Source organism: Diplotaxodon limnothrissa, linkage group LG19 (assembly GCF_057381915.1).
Source record: "Diplotaxodon limnothrissa isolate DT_005_m linkage group LG19, D_limnothrissa_male_GT1.1, whole genome shotgun sequence".
In the NCBI taxonomy this organism is placed as follows: domain Eukaryota; kingdom Metazoa; phylum Chordata; class Actinopteri; order Cichliformes; family Cichlidae; genus Diplotaxodon; species Diplotaxodon limnothrissa.
The window spans coordinates 1460875-1482327 of record NC_140614.1 but is presented as its reverse complement, the minus strand read 5'-3'; the positions used below and the strand labels follow the sequence as shown (position 1 = coordinate 1482327).

General features: G+C 44.5%; 1 protein-coding gene across 1 annotated transcript in view; it reads left to right on the top strand.

Annotated features, from left to right (window-relative positions):
* Positions 1-335: 335 nt before the first annotated feature.
* The window catches only part of LOC146611516 (B-cell lymphoma/leukemia 11B-like), a 33034-nt gene continuing 11916 nt past the window's right edge, over positions 336-21453 (top strand). The window contains exons 1-2 of the mRNA XM_085342774.1: positions 336-415; positions 7779-8270. Of these exons, the coding sequence (XP_085198900.1) occupies positions 361-415; positions 7779-8270 (547 nt within the window). The 5' untranslated portion in view covers positions 336-360. The remainder of the gene's footprint in view (positions 416-7778; positions 8271-21453) is intronic.

Below are 21453 nucleotides of genomic sequence, written 5' to 3'. Positions count from 1 at the left end.
CTCTCTCGGCTCGCCGCTGACAGATGGTGTAAAAGCGACGGAGAGAACAGCGACCCCCTCCCTCACCTCAGATCGAAGAAAGGAGGCGCACAGACACATTGGCACCAAACTCCGCACGAGCGCCCGGCGCTGCGCCACGGCCGGCCACCGCGGAACGCAGGAGCCACTGCCCGCTGAAGAGATCACCTCCAGGGCGAGATTCGGCCCAGCGTCTAGTGGTCAGCTCGGGGGGCCGACAAGCAGGCTGTTTGTGGGCGGATTGGTCGGTTATAGGAGCCGGAGCGGGAAGAGGAGGAGGAGAAGGAGAGCCGACCCTTCCAGCGCCGCTCTCCGGGCGATGCCAGTGTAAATGCCAGGGCGATGTCCCGACGCAAGCAGGGGAATCCGCAGCACCTGTCCCAGAGAGAAATAACGCGTAAGTGTTGACACGTTCAGTTTTTCACGCGTGACTGTGCAGAGGAGCTGATTTATTGAAGTACTTTTTCCAGGTGATAAAATGAATATTTTCAGAGCTGGAACAGAAAGTTTGCTTCCCCGAGGCCATCCTCGCCTCTCTCCCAGTTTACGGACAAAATCAGATAAACGCTTTATTTTGCGTTTATTTGATTTTTACTCTCTATAAATAATTACAGTGAATTTAGAGTAAAAAAACGTCCACAGCCGCGTCGGACTTTTACTGTAAAAATCGCTCGTGGAGAAATTGTACTTTTTTCAAACTTTATTCTTCCACCTCTTGTTTGAAACGAGGGGCGAGCAGCGTGATCACTGCGCGGATAATTACACTTTATTTGTAATGTTTTTCAGCTTCACGCGCTCCCCGGAACACATTAAACAAAGGTTAAAAAAACAAACAACGCACCTCATGTTAGAAAAAATGCGTTCGAGCTAATTCTGCTAATTTCTTTTTCATGAAGACAGCGTGGATCCTTCACGCTGAAGCGTCGGAGAACTTTACACGTTTTCAACAAACAGGGTTGTCAAAAAAAAAATCGTAATTTTATTTCCTCGCGCACATTTTAAAGCGGCTCCGTTTCACGTCTCTTTTCTTTTATCGCCGTCTTCTGAATTTTGCACGTTCTAGTTTCCAGTCCGTCCTGTTCGTCTGTTTAATTGGCCCATCGCTCTCATGCTGTTTTCTGCCGCACGCATGCAAAGCTCATTCCTCCCGTGGCTGTAATATTAATGCCAGGTTTGGATTATTTAATCGATCTGCAAAAAAGAAAGAAAGAAAAAGTGTTTCAGGGTTTCCCTCACGGCGCGTTAAAGCGGAACACAGTGAGTGACGGCGTCTCGGAGATAATTCCACAGAAGGTTAATTTCCAACACCTCTTAGCTTATTATTGATTTATTTTTAAACAAACTTATGCGACACATTTAACGTCTTAATTACTCAAATTAATTTCCAATGACAGGATCACTTTGCCACTAAACTTCTCAGCGTCAAATAATATTTTCTGGCCTCAGATCAGTTTTGTTGATGGACTTAAACGAAGACCAACAGTAAATCTTCACAGTTGTCGCCGATCTCCTTTTCCATCAAAGCAGTGGTTTTATTTCTTTTTATTTTTTACGATCTGTATGTTTGGTACTTTACTCACCTCTGTGCTCCGGCTGCAGGTTATTTGGGGAGACTTCTCTTGTGTGAAGGCTGCCAGATCAGATCAACTTACACTACAGTGTATCAGTGTTCACCTCAGTGTGTGTAACATTTAGCTCTCAGCCTGAGTGCATGCAGGGGTTTGAGGCCACACAGGCATCTGTTTGCTGCGAGGCCATCGTGGTGTCGGCCCAAACAGAGACCAACACCTGAAGTCACTGAGTTAGATTAAAAATGTGCCCTCACATTAGCAGCAGACAGAGGTAGCACTGGTGCAGGCCCAGTTTCTAATGGGGCTCATTGTGATATCAGCCTTTGCTGCTCAGAGCAGACGGATAGACAAGAAATATGAAGGTGGAGGTTAATAAATGAGCAACGAAACATGCTTCTGCACATCCTGTAATTTATGATTTACACACACACATGCATTTATTTATGTGAGCGTAGACGTCAACAGACACACACACATATGCATATGAACACACGTGAGTGAATCCTCCACTCGTGCCAAAATTTTCAAAGAATTCTTCTGGAGCTGTCAGGTGATAAAATCCCTCTGACCTGGCTCTCCGTGCCGTGGATTTATAATTTGGATTTTGCAACACGACACACACCACAACACAATAGCTGTGCACTTTAGAAGAAGAGTTGCTTCTTAGTATATATGCAGGAAGAGCCAGGAACACCGAGGTAGATTTTGTGCACTTTGGCGTCACAAAGTGCATTCCGACGCTCCCAGTTTCCTGCAAATCTTCCTGATTCTGATCGCAGATCATTCACACAGTTTTAAAAATTCTTTCCTTTTTCCAGTTGATTAAATCAACAAGCGATCACAGTTTGGAGCTGATCATTGCCCTCACTGAACACGGAAGAACCACTTGCATGTTTATCGTCTACATCTACACTAAATATGCACCAAACCCAGCGCTTCCCTATAACAGTAAAATCAAACAAGAAGCCACCCAGAGCGGAATTTGGTGCAACTATTCCCTCAGGGGCAGGAGCTTCATCAGTAGGACTTTATATTGTTGTGTTTGTCTCACAGATTTGGGGGCATTTTTTTTCTTGTAGCAGCAGCAGACAGTTTACACCTGAAGGTGCCTCCTGCTTCTCATTCACTCCAAATAAGCCTGGCTTTGCTCTGAGAGGCTGATTTAAGCATGAAAAGACACAAACAGGACGAGAGCTGCCATTGTAGTCTCTCTCTCACACACACACACACACACACACACACACACACACACACACACACACACACACAGAGGGCTGTGTGTAAATTGCACTTGCCCACTTGAGATGCATGTTTCCTTTCGGCTTGTCAAATAGCCACGCACCCTGCTGGGGCTATGTCTTTGTTAGAGAGAGGGGAAGAAAGAAGTCAACATCTCCTTCTTTTAAGCGTTCTCTGGGTGAGGTGTGGTTCAAATAGCACAAATGAAAATGCACTGCTTCACTGTGGCTCATTCAGGGTCACGTTTGTGAACGATACGTAATGAAAATCCAAATAGTTTAATGCTCATTATTTTCAGAAACGTCTCCCGACTTAAAGGGTAAACAACAACAACAAACAAAAAAAAACATTTCATCATGTTATTTCCACGGCGACTGTAAACTGACATAAATAATGTCTGTGGTGATGTGGTGTGTTTTTTCTAAAGAGACGTAATTTACGCAGCTGCCGGGTTTTAAACCATCAACCACATTTTTTAGTGGTTAAAAATAAAATGTGTGTTTCCTTAAATTTCCCACAATTTTCCTTCCCTGTAAATTATGATTTAAGAGCTTTTTATTGTTGCTGGAAATTAGAAAACATTTAAACATTTATGTGAACAAATATAAATGTAACCTTAAAGGTGGAGTGTGTGAGCGGATGAATGCAGCAAGTTTGCCCCAAAGCATGCCTGAACTCATTTAACGTGCACGCAGTTTCACACCACTACATAACACACACACACACACACACACACACACACACACACACACACACACACACACACACACACACACACTCCAACATATCCTGCATACCTTTGTAAGCTGTCTGTCTTCTCTCTGTTTCTGCGCCTCTTCCTGCTAGGGGGAGCTCTCAGGCTGTCAGAGCCACAGTGCTCTGCCAATGAGAGAAGTGGAAATGTGCTCTGAGTGTGTGTGTGTGTGTGTGTGTGTGTGCGTGTTAATCAGATGACATCAGCGCTGAAAGACCACATTCACCTCTCTTAACTGTCAACAGCTGCACACTCGACTGTCTGCCTCTCTGTGGCACTTCTTATTTAGAGCATACATGTCGATTCACAGCAATGAGTGACTGACACATTTCATGTGTGTGTGTGTGTGTGTGTGTGTCATTGCGTATGACTGGAGCCACATTTTAAAGTTGTAGTAAATTCCTGTGTGTAAATATTTCTGCATGTATTTTTGTCCTGTGTGTTCTTGCTCTGCAGACAAACGTGCACTTTGTTTTAAAACACATTTCATAATATTTCGTTTTTCATTAGAAATCTGCAAATATAAGTTTATTTGATTGTTTTTATTTCTGTGTATTTTGGTCTATTTGGAACATTTAAATTTAAATGAGTAAAAGAATAATTGTAGTATTAAAATGACTGCATGTGCTGATTCTGAAAATGAGCCTTTTTTGCATGTTGCAAAAAAAAAGAATTAAACAAACAAACAAAAAGCATTAGTCACTGTCTTCACCTGACAGAGGTGAAAGCTGGATGTTGAAGTCCACCTCACACTCAGTTATGCTCTTCGGCAGATGAGCCAGTGACACAGCTGCTCTGCGTGTTTGTGAGTAGCACTTGTTTTCCGCTGCAGCACCTCCTGGGCAGGTGGCTCTGCTCGCATCTCTCTGTAACTCGCTGTCGCTGCTGTGGCGGTGGACTCAAATACACCATTACAATCCTTTGTGCGTTTGGCAGCAGCGCGCTCCTGATTGGCTCGACATGGTCACCCAAACCTCACCCAGCACACAGGAGTTACTTTGAATTACCTTAAATTGATGTTTATTTCAAACTCGACTGACTTTGAAAACAGGTTGTGAGTAAAACTGCGTCCTCGCATATTTTAATCGCCTAAACACTGAAAATGATTCTTTGAAGTTTCAGCTAAAAGGAAACTAAAGCCAAACATTTCTGAGGCATTTTCAGTCTCATAGGTGGAAGAAGAGAGGTGACAGGAAGTGAGTGAAGATTGAAACCGGTTGCTTCCTTTAACACCTGCAAACAAAGCGACATGTTTACAGCAGAAGTATCGAGTTTAAAATGTTGCAATAAATGTTGAAAATGTATTTTTTATAAAAAGAACAAGAAGCTGGATTATCTACAAATAAATGAAACAACTTTTAGTCGCCACGTACAATAAATATACGTCCCAAACGCGACTGTGAAGTTTTAAAAACTGTATCTCAACACTGACTTTGTACGGAAAGCCACTTCCTGTTTAGACGAAAGTGTTCTGAGGGCACATCTTAATGTTGACAGTCTCTGCGGTGGCAGATTATTTTCATCACTTTGAGTCTTCACTCGTCTGCTATCTCCGACATCTACGGTCCGTCACGTACGACCGTGTGTGCGAGTCACGTCCAGGACCAGCCTCGGCTCTTCGCAAAGAAAAGTCGTTCTTGCAAAACAATAAAAAGCTCATAATTTTAGATAAATAAAGTGTGCGTGCAGCAGCGTGTACACGTGTGTAACAGTACACAGTGACGGTGCGGGTAAATAAACAGTTTATCAGTCGACGTGTAAGCGAGCCGCCGTCAGCTTTGAGTGCGTGCCGTGAGGGAGTGTGTTACTCTGTGTGAGTGTGATGTGCAGTCTCAGCCACAAACATTATATCTTGATTTAAGAGAGAGAGAGTGTGTGTGTGTGTGTACGCGGTAATGGTAAAAAACACAGAAGCCAAGTCGAGTTTTGATCATTTAAGTCGAGACCCGCGCGCGCGCGCACGCGCGCACACACCATTATCACTGGTCTCAACTGGCAGAATCTTTCTGGTTCTGGGAGCAATTTTGGTGCTTTTCCCATCAGCCTAAGTGTGGCGGCAGATAAAAGTAAAATCATGAAAACAGCTCTCGAGGAGAGGCGGAAACAAATATTTGATGGGCATGTGGCCAGCAATGTGCTCCCGTTTGTGTGAAGGATACGTGTGAGAGATTTCCATGGATTTACAGCACACGTGTGGTGAAAGGTGGTGAGACGGAGGGAACCAACCCCAGAGATGATCACCTGCTGAGGGAAAACATTTGCTCTGAATTCAAAACTAAGAGAACCTACAAACACCGAATTCCCAAATCCTTCTTCAGATCCGTCGGGTCGCTGGTGATTTGTGTAGGTTAGGGTCTTGTTAACGCACAGCTGACATTTAGCAGAAGAACAATGAAATAAATTCATCTATTCAGCGCACAGCTAACACAAAACTCTCTGGTCAAACCTTCTGCTATGTTATAGTATTGATATGCTGCCTGTCATATCTACGTATCGCTCTTACCCGACTCACCCAAGCCTCGTTAAACTGATGCAGACTTTAGACCAGCTCTTTAAAAAACCCTATCAGTCATAATTCTAATGTGAGGTGAGATTTGCATTGGTGGTGGTGGTGGGGGGGGGGGTCACCGTACATGTAGATTGGATTTGTTCCAGGTCAGCTCACTGGTTTTATTCTCTCTAATGTTTAGTACTGGGAAACATGCTACCACTGTACAGGACAGATGGCTGCAGCCTGCAGGCCACACGCACACACACACACGCACACACACACACGCACACACACACACACACCCACACACGCACACACACACACACACACACACACACACAGACACACACACGCACGCACACACACACACACACGCACACACACGCGCACACACGCACACACACACACGCACACACACACACAGACACACACACGCACACACACACACACACACACACACACACACACACACGCACACACAGACTGATATCCTCTAACATATAATGAGTGCAGCACATACACTGCAGTGCAGATGAATGTTTGTACTGTGTTGTATGCGATACAAGTACAATATGGTCTTTGAATGTTTAACAGCAGACCTAAAACAGGTATACGGTGGCGTAGAGGGGTGGGGTGTTCCATCTGGAGCCTTCATCCACGTTTGACATCCCAAATCTGTTTGCATTTCTAATGTGGAGGCTGAGACAAACGGCCAGCCTGCTGCTAATCCATCATCTTGTATTAGAGACAGAGAGAGGTGATGGTGATGCGTTTGCTCTTCGTCATCGTCAGCATTCCCGTTTTACCTCAGAGGGTCAGTTGTTCCTCCAGCCTCGTTCAGACCTTCTCGCTCCTTTTGGAGACAGCCCTCACTTACAAAGCTCGCTCGCTGGTGAAGCTGTTGGCCTCTGCAAACACCACACATGTGCTGTCCTACTGCTGTTTCACAGCAACGTTCAGAACCCTGCCCAAAGCCCATCTGCTCACTCACAAACACTGAAAAAACCCTGCTTACGACTAATACGTGTGTCTTAATTGAGACCATGTAATAACTCCTAACGTGTACGGCGACCCACTTTGGGTCATAACCACATACTAAACAAGCACATTCTCAGAAATGACGAGTTTCAACTGAACTCTCATACATGCAAAGACGTGGACACAACCCGGGGTTCGATCTAGTTAGTGTAGAGCTTCTCACTTACAATTTTGCTGAATTCCCATTTTCCTTCCTTCCTCACAGGTGCGAGGCTAAATAAAAGTGTGTGTGCACTGCAGCAGTATGCGGTGTATATTGTGTACTTTGTGTTTGAGATTGAACAATTCTAAAATATATAGTTTGTGGTGTGTTTGAGATGGTGGCTGAAAATTCACCTTCTTGGACTTTTAGATGTCTTGAAAAAGCTTCGAAGCGTGATGGAGGCGTGACTGCACACGTATGAAGCTGCACTGTTGTGTCGGAGCCACCACACATTAAGCCTTATGTTAAGTGAGTGCCGCCTGGTCTAACAGGTCGTTGGTCACGACTCTGATCGTTCTGTGTTGTCGTCACCGCAGCGCTGTACGAGCAGCTCTTTAAGTGTGTCGCTCAGACACGTGGTAACCTAATTACACGTTTGCGTCATGTATAGATTTCAGCAGGCGATGAGCGAACATACACCCAGGTTAACTCTGACGTGTCTCCTCTGTTTTGTTTCTCGTGCAGCGGAGGTGGAGCATCCAGATGGCGCTTTGCTCTCCGAATCCCTACCCTCCAACCCACTCACCCTGCCCTCCAATCCACTTGGCCTACGTCCCCATCCTTTGGACCCCAGCTTGGCTCACACGCTGCCGCCTGGCCTCCACTCTGACCACGACCTGCTCACTTGCGGCCAGTGCCAGATGACTTTCCCGTTGGGCGACATACTCCTCTTCATTGAGCACAAGAAGAAGCAGTGCCAAACACCGCTGCTGGCCAACGGCTGTTATGACAAGATGAACGACCGAGGAGGAGGACGACAAGGAGACAGTCCAACTCTGCAGAGCCTTCATCACTATGCGCAGAGGGTGGAGCTAAGAAAGGTGTTGGAGCCAGTAGAGGTCGGCATCCAGGTGACACCAGAGGAGGAAGAGGTGGGAGGAAGAGGGGAACGAGGTGAGAGAGGAGAGAAGACACCAACCAAAGGAATTTGCCCGAAGCAGGAAAACATGCTATCAGGTAGACGTGACGTACGCAGGGAAACACACTAAAGCCTCTTCTTTCTGAGCACAAATACACAAATGTCACTTTTATGTGTAATTAAATTCATGAAGTCAGTTCAGCTTCAGCTGCGTTTGTTGCTTTTTCACATAAGGGCAGGCCAGGTAGGTGTAAATAGATCATTTTCATGAATAATTGAAAGCACAGTTTAAAAACTCAGGTTTTCTTTGGCTAACATGAACATTTTTGGATGATTTAAACAGAATTTAAGTGAAACTAATGTGCAAAAAGAGAAACCATCAGGAATGGAGCATTTTTGAGAGCACCGTATGTTCACTTTCTGCTGAACAACGTTGCTGTGCAGACTCGTCAGCATGTTGCCAGATTCAGGTTGAGGTTTGGTTTCTTTAAGAAAGGGGAAAAGCTCAAATCCTCCCACAAAAACCAACCACAACTTTTGCTTCTTCTTTGTCGCATATGTAGCATCTGTGACCTTTGGAGGTGTGAGCAGGTTCGTCCCAGGCTGGTCCCTCCGACTCAGAAAGTTCAAGCTCATTTCATCTGAATCAGCTCGTGTTCACAATGCACACACATGGACACGAGGCCCCTCTGACAACAGCTTTTCATTTATCAGCTGATGTGGTCTGGCACTGAAATCAGCTGCTGGGATAAGCTTGAGTTTGTGGCCTGCCAGAACCTGGAATAAACTGTCATTGTTATCCAGATGTGTTATAGGTAATGATTAGTTTTCCCGAAATGCTGAACTATTTAATTCCAAAGAAAAACCTTTAGGTAGTAACAAACCAGCAGTTTTTTCATCAGTCTAAATATATCCCTGTTTTAGTTTTAGTTTGTGTGATGGCGTCCTCTCGTTCAGCAGAGGAAGAGAGGCGTTCATTTTATTAGAGGACATGGACAGCAGAGGGACAGACGAGGAAGAGGGGTGAGACAGGCAAATTAGGGAGGCAAATCTCTAAACCCCCTCAAGGACTCGGTTGAAACAAATTGAGCAAAACATGACAGAGAGACTCACCCCGACTTTCATGGAGAAATCCAGTCTAAGCCATCTGCTTAAAAAGGTGAAAAGCTCATTAAAATTCAAATAAGCACAGGCAGAAAAAAACAGCACGAGAGGAGAAGAAAAAGTGGGAAAAGACAGGAAGAGGGATTAAAACGAGGCTAGTTTCATCCCCATTCAGCGAAGTAAAGAGGCAGTTTAGCATCTGTGTGTGTGTGTGTGTGTGTGGGACCAGCAGTTATCGCTCAAACCAGTCAAGACACTCGTAAAGAAGCCTGTGACAATAACCCTGTGGTGCTCTTCTAGAGGTCAGTTTGAGGATCGCAGGCTCGGCCTGCAGACCAACAGTCTGTTAGCACAGGCAGCATGGTTAGCATCGCTACTGTCTTCATGCATTATTCAGAATGAATAAATAATGAAAGACTGATTTCCTGTGAACCTACACATTCCTCAATAATCTCACCACCTATATGTAGACCTACATATGAAGCGAGCTGATTAGTGGAATCAGCTTAAACGCTTCATGAACGGAGCTAAAACAGAAGACAAATACAAATGCAACGTTTAGGGAGGTTTTAGTGCCGGCTCACCTGACTGAAACAGCTCTGAAAGCTTGGAAATGATTTTATTTTATTTTTATTTTGAAATGAACTTGATTAAGAAATGTCGTCACATGTGATCAGCATCCATATTGTATCGAATCAAGTGGTAGATTAGACATCAGCACATGAACGATGTCAGAGGACGTGTCACTATCACACAGGGTTGGGCTGTTTGCTATAACGCCACTGACATCACGTCATGTATGTGTAACACGGTTATGACATTTGGATGGAAACATGAATGAATGTGTTGGCCTAAAGCCAGGTGAGGAGGCTCACAGGTGAGCCTCTCAGTGAGCGGGACGGCGGTTTCGCCTGCATTGTAAACACTGTGTCTGGGCCTGAACTTCATCAATATTTTACCAGGCTGTTACAGCTCTGCCGGGCAGCTGTGCATTGCTGCTGTGGACAGCACAGCTGCCTGCACTCGTGAAGCTCGTGGAGCGACGCTCCAGCTTTGCATTTAATGCAACTGTCTGAATTGTGGGGTGCAAAAAGCTGGAGCGCAGTCCCCGAGTGTGTGCAGAGCTGTGCTCAGGCATGTCTGCTAATTGAGTGGCACTGGCCATGGCTCGGCATTATTACATTTATGTGCATAAATATATATCCACCCTGTGTTTAAATGTGTGCAATGTATCGAACTGCCATCCTCCCATGAAATCAACCCCACGTGCGCTGCGTTGGAAGACTGGAAAATATAATTGCACAATATTTTTTATAGCAGAAACTGCAATAATTTTCACATTAAAAGCAAAAACGTATTAGCGACTCAATTGGACGTGCACTGCAGCAACTGTAAACTATATTGCTCCAATAACATTTTATGTTTGAAAATTACCCACGGTGTTTCCACATGAAATATGTCCAACGAGCACCTTATTAACACGAGCAGGAGACAGAACAATTTATTAATCAAGCTGGAGTTTAATTTGGAGAGCGCGCTCTCAGCCCCTCTCGTCATTACTGGGGGATTGAAATGCGGCAGGTGGAATTTTCTCTTTGTAACTCAGGGCGGCTTTTTCTTCAGCGTATGTTTTTACCTGGTGAAAGAGGGAGGGACAGAAGCACAGGGAGGGAGGCGAGAGAGATGGGGAAAGCGATCGGGGACATGACGGACGACACTTCTTTGTAATTGGCTCCCAGCAGGTCAAACTACTCGTTTATTGTTAAGCTTTTACACTTTCATTTGTCCTCCATGTGAAATGGAACACGCACACGTGTGCACACGTGTATGAGCATCATGCCAAGTTTCTTTTAACCCCTAAATTAGAAGAAGTGTTTGTGCTGTGCGAGAGCTGCTGGGTTTTTCCTTTTCCTCTCTCCGTCTGTCAGGTAGCAGCGTGCAGAGAAATAACAGAGCACCTAGCTTTTCCATTCAGGCTGTGAAACACGTCGCTGCTATTGTGCTGAAGGATTACGAACAGCGGCTTTAGTTTGTATACACAGTGTTGTTCTGTTTCAGCTATTGTTTTTTCCCCACAAGAAGCCCTGTTTAAAAACCTCCTGATTCAGTTTGGAAAGGCTGATCAAAAGGAAAACGTGCAGTTGGTTTTTACCACGATGTGAATGAATAAGAGTTTTCCGGTCACACCCATCTCTCCTCTGTCTGTAGCTGAAACTCACTCAGACTTAGAAAAAAGCCGTTCCTCCGATTTCAAGAATAAAAAAAATCGTTTTTGTTTTTGCTTAAATGACACAAATCTTCTCTCATTTTTGAGTTCATGTAGATTTCTACGTTACTTCAGCCTGAAGCTTCATCCTGTCTGATTTTATAACCATGAGGAGAATCACCATCATGCCTTGCAGTTAAAGACTGGATGTGCTGTGATGGTGACGTAAAACCATCATGCAGAGAAATTTGAAAGCGTACTTTTTGCTCTCTCTGCTCTCGTCACACACGGCTTCCTTCCAGACAGACAAACAGACACAGCTCGGAGGAAGCATCATCTAAACCTTCCTCACAAGGAGTGAATATTCAAAAACATCAAGCACAAACACCCCAAACCACAATAAGCCCAGCGTTCTAACAAAGGCATTAGATAACTAACCGGGCCGAGTTTTCGTACGTCAGCAGAGATGCATTCGAACAGCTGAACCAACCTTTTGTCAGCGCTGTGTAAGCAGGTGCACGCTGACAGGATACCTCGGCTTGCAGGAGGCTTTAGGATTTTAACTTGCAACCCTGACGTCCAAAGCCCTCCAGGCTTTCCCAGGTGACCAGGCGTGAGGTCTCTTGGCGGCTTCACAGAGGTGCTGCACTGACAGTTTGGATTAGAGAAGGAAGTCATTTTTACTATGAGGCGCTCAGCCGCCATGCTGCGTACACTTATCACTGACGAGTGTTTAGCACCCGACAGCGCCGGGCCGGAAGCCTCGTTAGCTCGAGCTTAATTCAGACATTTAACCAAGTCCAGTTGGAGTGGACACACACACACACACACACACACACACACACACACACACACACACACACACACACACACACACACACACACATCTTCAATAAATAATGACTGAGCACAGTGGCATGTCCCTAAAATATTTACCATATGCTTATTTATCTTCCAAATGAAACTGTACAAAGACTTAACAAAGAGCCACGGTGCAGTGTGTGTGTGTGTGTGTGTGTGTGTGTGTGTGTGTGTGTGTGTGTTTGATATAGCAGCCTGTACTTTAGAGGCATTGCGGTCCCTGCTGCTCTTGTTTTTTCACATTGTTTCAATAAAGCTGGGAGGCCTCTCGGATGGAGCGACGGCCTTTTTGAAGTGGTAATCACTCTGGTTTGTGCTGCTCGCTCTCTCCCTCACTCTCGTTCTGCCTCTCCTGCCCACTGTGTGTGTGTGTGTGTGTGTGTGCTTTGGCTAGTTCGGGTTTGTGTACGTAAATGCGGCTGTTTTCACATCGCACAGGCCTGACGCATCTCTAATAGGCTCAGAGAGGTGTGGAATCACACAACTGAAGAAGTAAAGAAAGTGCGTTTAATGAGTCACACAGTGCCGGCCATCACTGATTATGACTCATTTCCATGATAGAAGATTGTAGCCGGGCTGTGAGTGTGAGTGGGTGAGGAGGTCCGCTGTGGACGGGTCACACAACAGTCAGTTTCACTTAAAGCTTCCACCCTGAAACATCCACACAAGACGGGTGGAAGTTTCATGATAAACTTCTTCATATTTTTTTTGTCCCTGCATAAATTTGGAAATAGCATCAACACTGGCACACACACGTCAAACAACACACTCTGTTTAACATTAATAGACAAACCAATGCGACTGTCAAGCAGCTAGCCGTACTCATAGCTCACTGACCTTTGGATGCTGCATGCTAACAGGGAACTCATACGGTGCTAAAACCCTCCAAACACCCACAATTCATGCTATCCAACAAGCTCTGAGTGACATCATTATGGGTCTCAGTGGGATTCAAAGCTGTGCAGTGAACATGCTGTAGTGTGGGGATGCTCGTCATATTCAAACGTTAGTATCATCGTGAATGATGTTAAAATCCTTTTTAAACATAAAATTTTCCTTATTTTGACTGACAGCTGGTTGGGTGTAAACAGTGCTGCTACCTCAAAGTGGCCGTAATGGACACGAAAGCAGCGTGAAAACACTAAAAGAGCCAACGATGACCGAGTCGTGCCGGCGCTCTGAGTCTCACTGAATTTGTCCCGTTTTGGACAACAGACCAATAAGAATCCAGATGAAGCAGCGTGCAGCCGGACTCACCGCGTTTAAGGAACTGAAGCCTGCATGGGCCCTGCTGAACCTTAAGCTTGCTCGTGTTTCTCTTTGAAGCATCAAATCCACTTCTTGTAAAGAAACTCTGGTGGACACTGTGTGAGACGGACAGACCTGCAGACGGAGGAAGAAAGAGCATATTTATCGTTAACGGAGCACCTCGTACGTCTCTGCCTGCTCAAAATCCCTTTTTGCGAGTTTTGCCATGTCGCCTCGCTCTGCTGTTAATCACTTTGCATGCACTCATTTAAATATTAAAATTTTCTTTAATCATCAAAGCCAGTATGCATCATGCATATTCATACCCCCACCCACCCCCCATTCCCTGGATCTCAGGTTCATTACTCTGCTGCTAGCCATTAGCCACTTCCCTAATCACACAGTTTATACACACACACACACACACACACACACACACACACACACACACACACACACACAGGTAGCCACCAGCACTAACCAGTGGTAATCCGCTAACTAGACTTAAACACACAGGCATCCCTGCAGTCTAAACCGAGCGAGCAGACTTGTCATCCATCCCGGCTGAGATGGCTGGAGTATTTGTCAAGAGGCTCGGCAAAACCTTCATTTGCATAATGACTTTGTAGTTCTGCATTAATAAAATTTGCATATGAAGCCATGTTAATTACTCCTGATCAGCCTTTTTTGCATTCATGCATGGTAATTTTGGGCGACTTGCAAAAATTGATGTCCTGGCGCCTGTGATGAGATTGGTGGAGGAGGCGCTCTGTATCTGTGTGTAAGTGAGGCTGAAGGGATGTGGAGATGATGAAGGTGGAGCGTTCGGCTGTGTTTGGGGCTTTATCAAAGCAGAATAGACGGCAGATTGGTGCGGTTTGCTTTTCGGCCACCATTTCTCTTTCCGCTTATAACTTTTTTCTTTTTTTTAATCTTAGTGAAAAGAGCTTTCCAGTAAAATCCTCTCCTACTACTGTACAACACACACACACACACACACACACACACACACACACACACACACACGCACACGCACACAGAGCCTGGCAGGCAGCCATTTGTGAGTCTATTGTTTACTCTGGGTTCTACATTTCAAACAGCAGACTCCTCAGACTGTGCTGGGTTTGATCAGGACTTGATGCTTTTTTATATGTGATGTAATTTGATTTGCAGTTTCTCATTTTATCTGTAAATATAATTGTGATAAAACTCTACCTGTAATAAAGCCACGGCACGGCCTCAGCTTTCCTGGGTGACCGGGTCTGTCGAGGCTGTAACGACGACACAGATGTGATGTCAGCTCTTTTCTTTGGCTTGTTTCATAGCTGCAGAAATGCAGCTGTGTAAAGCAGCATCTTCATAAGTGAACGAAGGCTGATTTTAGAAGCTTTCTTGGCTTATTTGAATTCCCCACAGACCTGCTCAGGTTCAACAAACCTCACAGTTACAGTTTCTTCCTGCTCCATTTCAGGCATTCATTTATTTTTTTTGCATCTTTGCTTTTCATATTGAGCTTTTAATGTAAGCATCATGTTCTGCTTCAAAAATCAAGCAAAACTGCAAGAAGAGAAACGTTATGTTTTCCATTATTCCTTCGAACACAACAACAAATTAAAGCCGGACCCTGTTAGTGTCGACCCGCAGGCTGGATGCTTTACTAAAAATGATTTGACTTTTTAGGAGTCTCCATGTCAAACACTGTTTAGGTTTTTTATTGAGCGCACAAGTCCTGAAATCTGAAATCATGTGTGGTCTTTCTGAAAAACACAAATATGTGAAATGTCCTCTTGGTGCGTCACAGCTCTGACAGTGTGCGAGTGACACAAGATCAATTCACACAAGGCTGAAGGCCACAGTCATGCTCCTATAGTGGACAGTGAGGGCTCTCATTCCATGTTCACAATGACATACAACCATACAGTTACTCATAATATTATCACATAATAACAGTACTTCACTTTTAAATATAGGAGGTTACTGTGAAAACTGTGGCAGGTAACAGGTGAGGACATGCTGACCAGTCACTGCACGTGTCGTCAGAGCTGTGAGGATCACTTTACACAGAACCGATCGTCTGTGCAAAGTCTTGGTTTCTCAGTGAATAAGCCCTCAGTTAATGGGAGAGTCTCTCTTATGGCGTGTTGGCCTCTTTGACAATGGCAGATCAGATCGGGTGGCGATAAAGCACTTGGTATCATTTTGTTTCCTGTTGTGTGCCTGAGCTGTTGTCAGACAGGTAGTCTGTGAAGAGACGTGAATAGAGAGACGAGAAAGAGAAGGAGGTGGACTGGAAGGCTTTGTGGAGGTGACAATGACGGGACGCAAAGCTATACGTGCGTGTGCGTTCACTGACTGATGACATTTGAGCACCGAGCCCCTCAAGGAAGGGATACAGTGGCATTCTCTGTCGTTGCAATGTGTGTGTGTGTGTGTGTGTCTGTGTGTGTGTGTGTCTGTGTGTGTGTGTGTGTGTGTGTGTGTGTGTGTGTGTGTGTGTGTGTGTCTGTGTGTGTGTGTGTGTGTGTGTGTGTGTCTGTGTGTGTGTGTGTGTGTGTGTGCAATTTTATAAACACATAACCTCTGTAGTCGTGTCAAACGCAGCCGATTATTATCGTATTATTACAGCAGCAGTAATTTTGCTGTCAGTATCAACTTTGTGTTAAGTTGAAGTGTAGGAAGGTTCAGTGACACCGGTCACAATTATTTATCTGTAATTTTCCAACATTGTGACTGATCTGTGTTAAGAAACTGTCACAGTGCTGGTAAAGGACCAGTCTTTAGTCATGAGTGCACGAGGGCGCACTGCAGAGGGCTCGCAGATAAAACTGCCAGGTTCATAAAGAGTTCACAGCAGTGTGAAACATATTAATGTCACGTGGATGCTTGTGTTTTCTTTGCATGTTCAATGCTATGTGTTCAGTACCATAAAATATATTTAGCCTTTGCAACATCGAAATATGCAGACAATGCTTTCAAATTTTGCAAGCCTGAAATATACGAGAATCACTTCAATGCTGGAGCCGTAATTAAAATTTAAATACAGCAAAGTGGGATAAGTGTGCTGGGATTCATGCACTTGTAGAGAGGAAGTGCATCCCTGCAGTGTAAAAATAGAAAGAATAGCACTAGAATTCCACACTCACCTATTTGTCAAGCTCTATTTCTGGTATCTGGAAAGTGTTCCACACAAGCGCACTTTGTACAGGAAACTCCACTTGGGCTGAAATAAATAAAAGAACTTGTCGTTAGCATGAGACACTGGATTTTTGCATCTAATTTGCAGCAACAAAGGTGAAGCAAAGACGCATTTTTGCATTTGTAAAGCATATGCCTGCCTGAAACGTGCAGAGTCATCTGGGCTGACGCTGGTCATAGGAAACTAGCAAGCTAGTCAGCGTCAGTTTAGTTTAACAGAACTTTATTATTATTCATATTTGGTGTTTGGATATGCCTCCCAGCTTTGTCATAACACCCGTAATCCCAGACTTCTCTGAATTAACTGCTCAACTTTGCTCGGACTGAGACCAAGGGATGTCTCTGCTGTGTCTCACAGACAGCACCGTGCTTTGTCTTGTCTGCACCACCACAACAACCTACTTTATCTCACCAGCTTTGAGGATCTGAATCTCCACCTGTGTCACGTTGACACTAGAGATGGCACGATACCACTTTTTTACGTCCGATACCGATACCGATATCATAAATTTGGATATCTGCCGATACCGATATGAATCCGATATAGTGTTTTTTAATCAACAAAACTGTTTTTTAAATATCTTGCTGCATTTTGTATAAGTTCATACTCAAGTTTAAAACAACAACTACACTAAAGCTATTCTGTTATACCTGTATGCAAAAAAAAAAATGTTTCATAGTTCAGCAATACTGATCAATCTAATAAACTTAGACCTACACCATCCTCCCTATTCTGGTATTTTAAAGAGTACTTAGCGTAAATATTAAGCAACCTAACTAATAGGGTTCCAACTCCCAGCAACAACAAAAATAAATAAATAAAAAATAGGGAACCACCCCTCACGCTCCACCTCATGATGCTTAATCGACGTAATCAACCTTAATTTGATGCAGTGTGAAAAAAAATGCACAGAAATCAATTATTTTTCAAGAAATATTAAATAGATTCAACATCTTTCTTCAGCAAAATTGCAGACTGCACAGATGGTACCTTCCCAAAGGAAAAAGTACTATAGCTTACTAGGGTATATATATTACCGTAGACTTAATAGTTACTATATACAGTAATGGACTTCTATTCCTTTTACATCAAATTAAAACTTTGGGTGTAAGATTCGGATAATTATTTATTAAAAGCTCGACATTTTAAATGAGAATAAAGAAAAGTATGTCTTTGTGCCCCCTTTTCCCTGTTCATGCCCTATCGGCCCCCCTGGCTAAACTTTGCTAGATCCGCCCCTGCACAGTTACCAGCGTCAGCTACGTAGAAAAAGATCCTGGAGTAGAAAGTAATAATAAATACATTCTAACAACAGCTGATCAAGCTTAAACGTGCTGCTGTTGTTCAGCCGCTGGTTTCCTCTTTCTGGTGCAAAGTGGGCCAAAAGCAAACTAGAGACACGGACTCGCGACAGAAAAGCCGATCAGCTGATCGTTAAGCAGTTTCATGATTGAAGTAGCAGCAGGAGAGGCAGTCGCTTGTTAAGCTTAACGCAGGAATGCTTTACAAACATTCAGAGATGGACTTACACACTTGCTTTACTTCTCTCGGGGATAACTTTGTCGGAGATGAAATGCCGGGTTGCTAGCGAAGCTCCACATGCTATCCAGACCACCACAGGTCCCGCATGCCAGAGCCGCTCTATCACGTGATGCATACTGCTCCGACGTGCTAACGTGCTGAGGTGAGTTACGGCGTGTTGCAAGTTTTGTGAGGTGCTTTCGTGATATTTAATGGATCGGATTACATTTTTTATTTTTCTCCGATATCCGATCCAGTAATTTAGGTCAGTATCGGACCGATACCGATACGTAATATCGGATCGGTCCATCTCTAGTTGACACTGCTGGTTTTTGCTGCAACTCTGCATCCAAGATTTGATTTTGTGAAGTCGGATGGTAGCACAAGAGGGCTTTGGAGGATCGGGGAAGCATGTGCACGCTGCAAAGCAGACACAACACCTCAAAGACAGGTAACATATACAGCAGCCCAGTGATGCTTCAAACCTTTTTACACCAAACAGGGAGAGGCGTAGCTCTCGACTAAAAATAATTTGCCAGCACTGTCACTGCTCACTAGCAGGCAGCAGCATTCCCAGTCCAGCCGCACGGACACGATGGGATTATCCAAGTGTTTTGCTGAGTTTGAGGGAGACTCATGACCGCCCCTCTTCTCTACAATAGCCTGTCGGTATTTAACACTGGCCAAATCACCACTTAACAAAAGCTAATTTCTCACTTGGTTAAACTGGGAAGGATTAGGGGCCCTGTGTTGGTGCAGTCCATGTTTGGTGAAGAGTGAGGGATGGAAGGATGTTAGCAAAAGATTTAAACCTCAATTACAAGGGAGCGAGGACTTTTGTGCATCCGTGGCGAAGGTGGGACGCTGAGGTTTAGCCACTTTGCTGGAAATGTTTGCTGCCTCATTGTGTGTGCATGTAGGTGTGTGTGTGTGCAGAGCTGAGGGTGACATAGCCTGACAAATACATGATGATCCCCTTGTTTAGAAGGCTTTAAATCTCTCCGGTTTCACATACTTACTGCCTTGGCTTTACATGAGGAGGTAGGACACATAATCCAAGCAATTTAAACCTTTCCTGTGTTTTATGACAGAAACTAAAGAGCTGCTGTTCTGTTGTGTGGCTGCTGCATTTTCCTGTAACTCTCTGAGGTTAGGGGGTAACCCTGACCTACACTTTGGAAATATGGAAAAATGCATTTGTGGATAGGTGAAGTATTTCTTAAAAGCTACAACTACAGCTTGAGGTTCAGGCTGAGATCTTCTGGTGACCTAAACCTGGATCTACTCCTTTAAATGAATTTGCACTTGTGTTTCCAAACAGAGACAGAAGAGCTGTGAGGCTAAAATGCTAAACGGGCTGTTTGGCCCTTTGTACAACATGCTTCATTCACTCACTCACACTGACGGATGAACCACAGAGGACGTTTGTCATGTGGGCAGGCATCAAACCAACAACCTTCCAACTGCTCTTCCTCCTCAGCTGCAGCCAGTTTGACCAGTATGCCTAAAATTCCCCAAATATAAACCAGCTCAAGCTTCTAGCATCACTTTTGCATCACTCCTTTAAAACTGCCAAAGAAAGTTCACAACAGAAGCTTTAGAGCGTTTTCTTTTCTCCCTTTGTGTTTTTTAAAATCCTGTAAAACCCTTAAAACCAGTTAGTGCATCTCCTCTGCCACAGTAACACGTTCTCCTTTGTTGTGTTGTTCTTACACCGTCCAGTGTTTCAGCCTTCAGTGCTCACACTCACTTATTTTGTGTGAGGGACGTTCTAGTGCTGCAGAATCAGAGCGGTGGTCTCTCGCAGTCTTTGGACCCTTTAGCTGCTCTCAGTGTCTCATCTCCTCCAGACTTTTGGGGGGACAAAGAGAGAGTTAGAGTTCCCCCTCCCAGAAACAGCAAACCCTTTCGTTTGTATCAAAGCTTTGCCTCACCCCTGCTGACACCCCTGAATTATTCACTTAGAGGAAAGGATAAACAAAGCTTGCTAGCTACAGTTGTTCTATTGATTTCTCTGAGCAACATCACAGATAACAAAAAGAGGGCTGGAGGAGAGAATCTCGGCTGCTGCCATCTCTCATGCTCCTTAAAAAATAAATAAATCTGTAAATAAATCAATAACGTGGAGTTTTTCTTCGGAGAAAACAGCCCGCGTCCCGTTTCACAGGAACGCGAGTAATGCATTCATAAATATTTGTTGTTATTTAGGCAGCAAGAGCACATGTGAGCATCTCCCCTGTAGGAGCGGCCTTTCTTACCTGTGGGTTCGACTAAAATTGCCAATTGTTGGGATAATTTGGTGTTTAGAGCGAGGCTGAGGGGGCCGGCCAAGTAAACAATGCTGGCTGTAGGCCAATAACTGGCAGCAGCCCTCTGATGAGAAACAGGCAGATCTTTTCTTCAGCGTTTCTCTCTGGCCCTTCTGCACTGGCACTTCAAAATAAAAGCCCACCTTGTTACTTAAATCTCTCTCGTGCACGGAGTTACTGGGATCGTTAATTTTAGGATCACCTTCATATGCACTCCTGTGTTTGTGATCCTGCAGGATCCTTAAATTCCCCCTTTTTCTCCACTTAATGTTTGGCAAATTAAAGGCATGTGAGATCATTGTAATTTGGCAGGTGTTCCCTCACACCCCGTCTAATCGTCAAAGGGCTTGTCCATGCATTTGCTACCCCTGCCCCACAGCACACTACTATGGCATCTAAATGCTATTTGACCCCCACTGACGAAAACTGCAGTGTCTGAGGGATTTTTTCAGCTGTGGGTGGTCAGTGGATAACGTGTGACAGGTGGCCTTAACCTGTGTGGACTTCCTAAACTGGCTGCAACGAGGAGCTTCAATGGCGTGGGAAATGTGCCGAGTGAGTCCTGATGCGATCGTGCTAGCAAAACCAAGATAAAGCCCTCACATGCACAAAAACACTCGCAGCAGAGCAGAACCAGCAGCCTTGAACGAAATGGTCCGTACTTCAGTCTAATGAGGATGGCTTACACCAACCAACTCTAACCACGCAGTTTTCTGATTCTCTGTCCTGTATAGTGTCTGTAAGAGAGAAAACAGCTGCTCGGGCTTTGATACAAACCTCACATATAGATGCAGACATACACCTACAGGATTCACATCGTCTTCCAACTGAAGGAT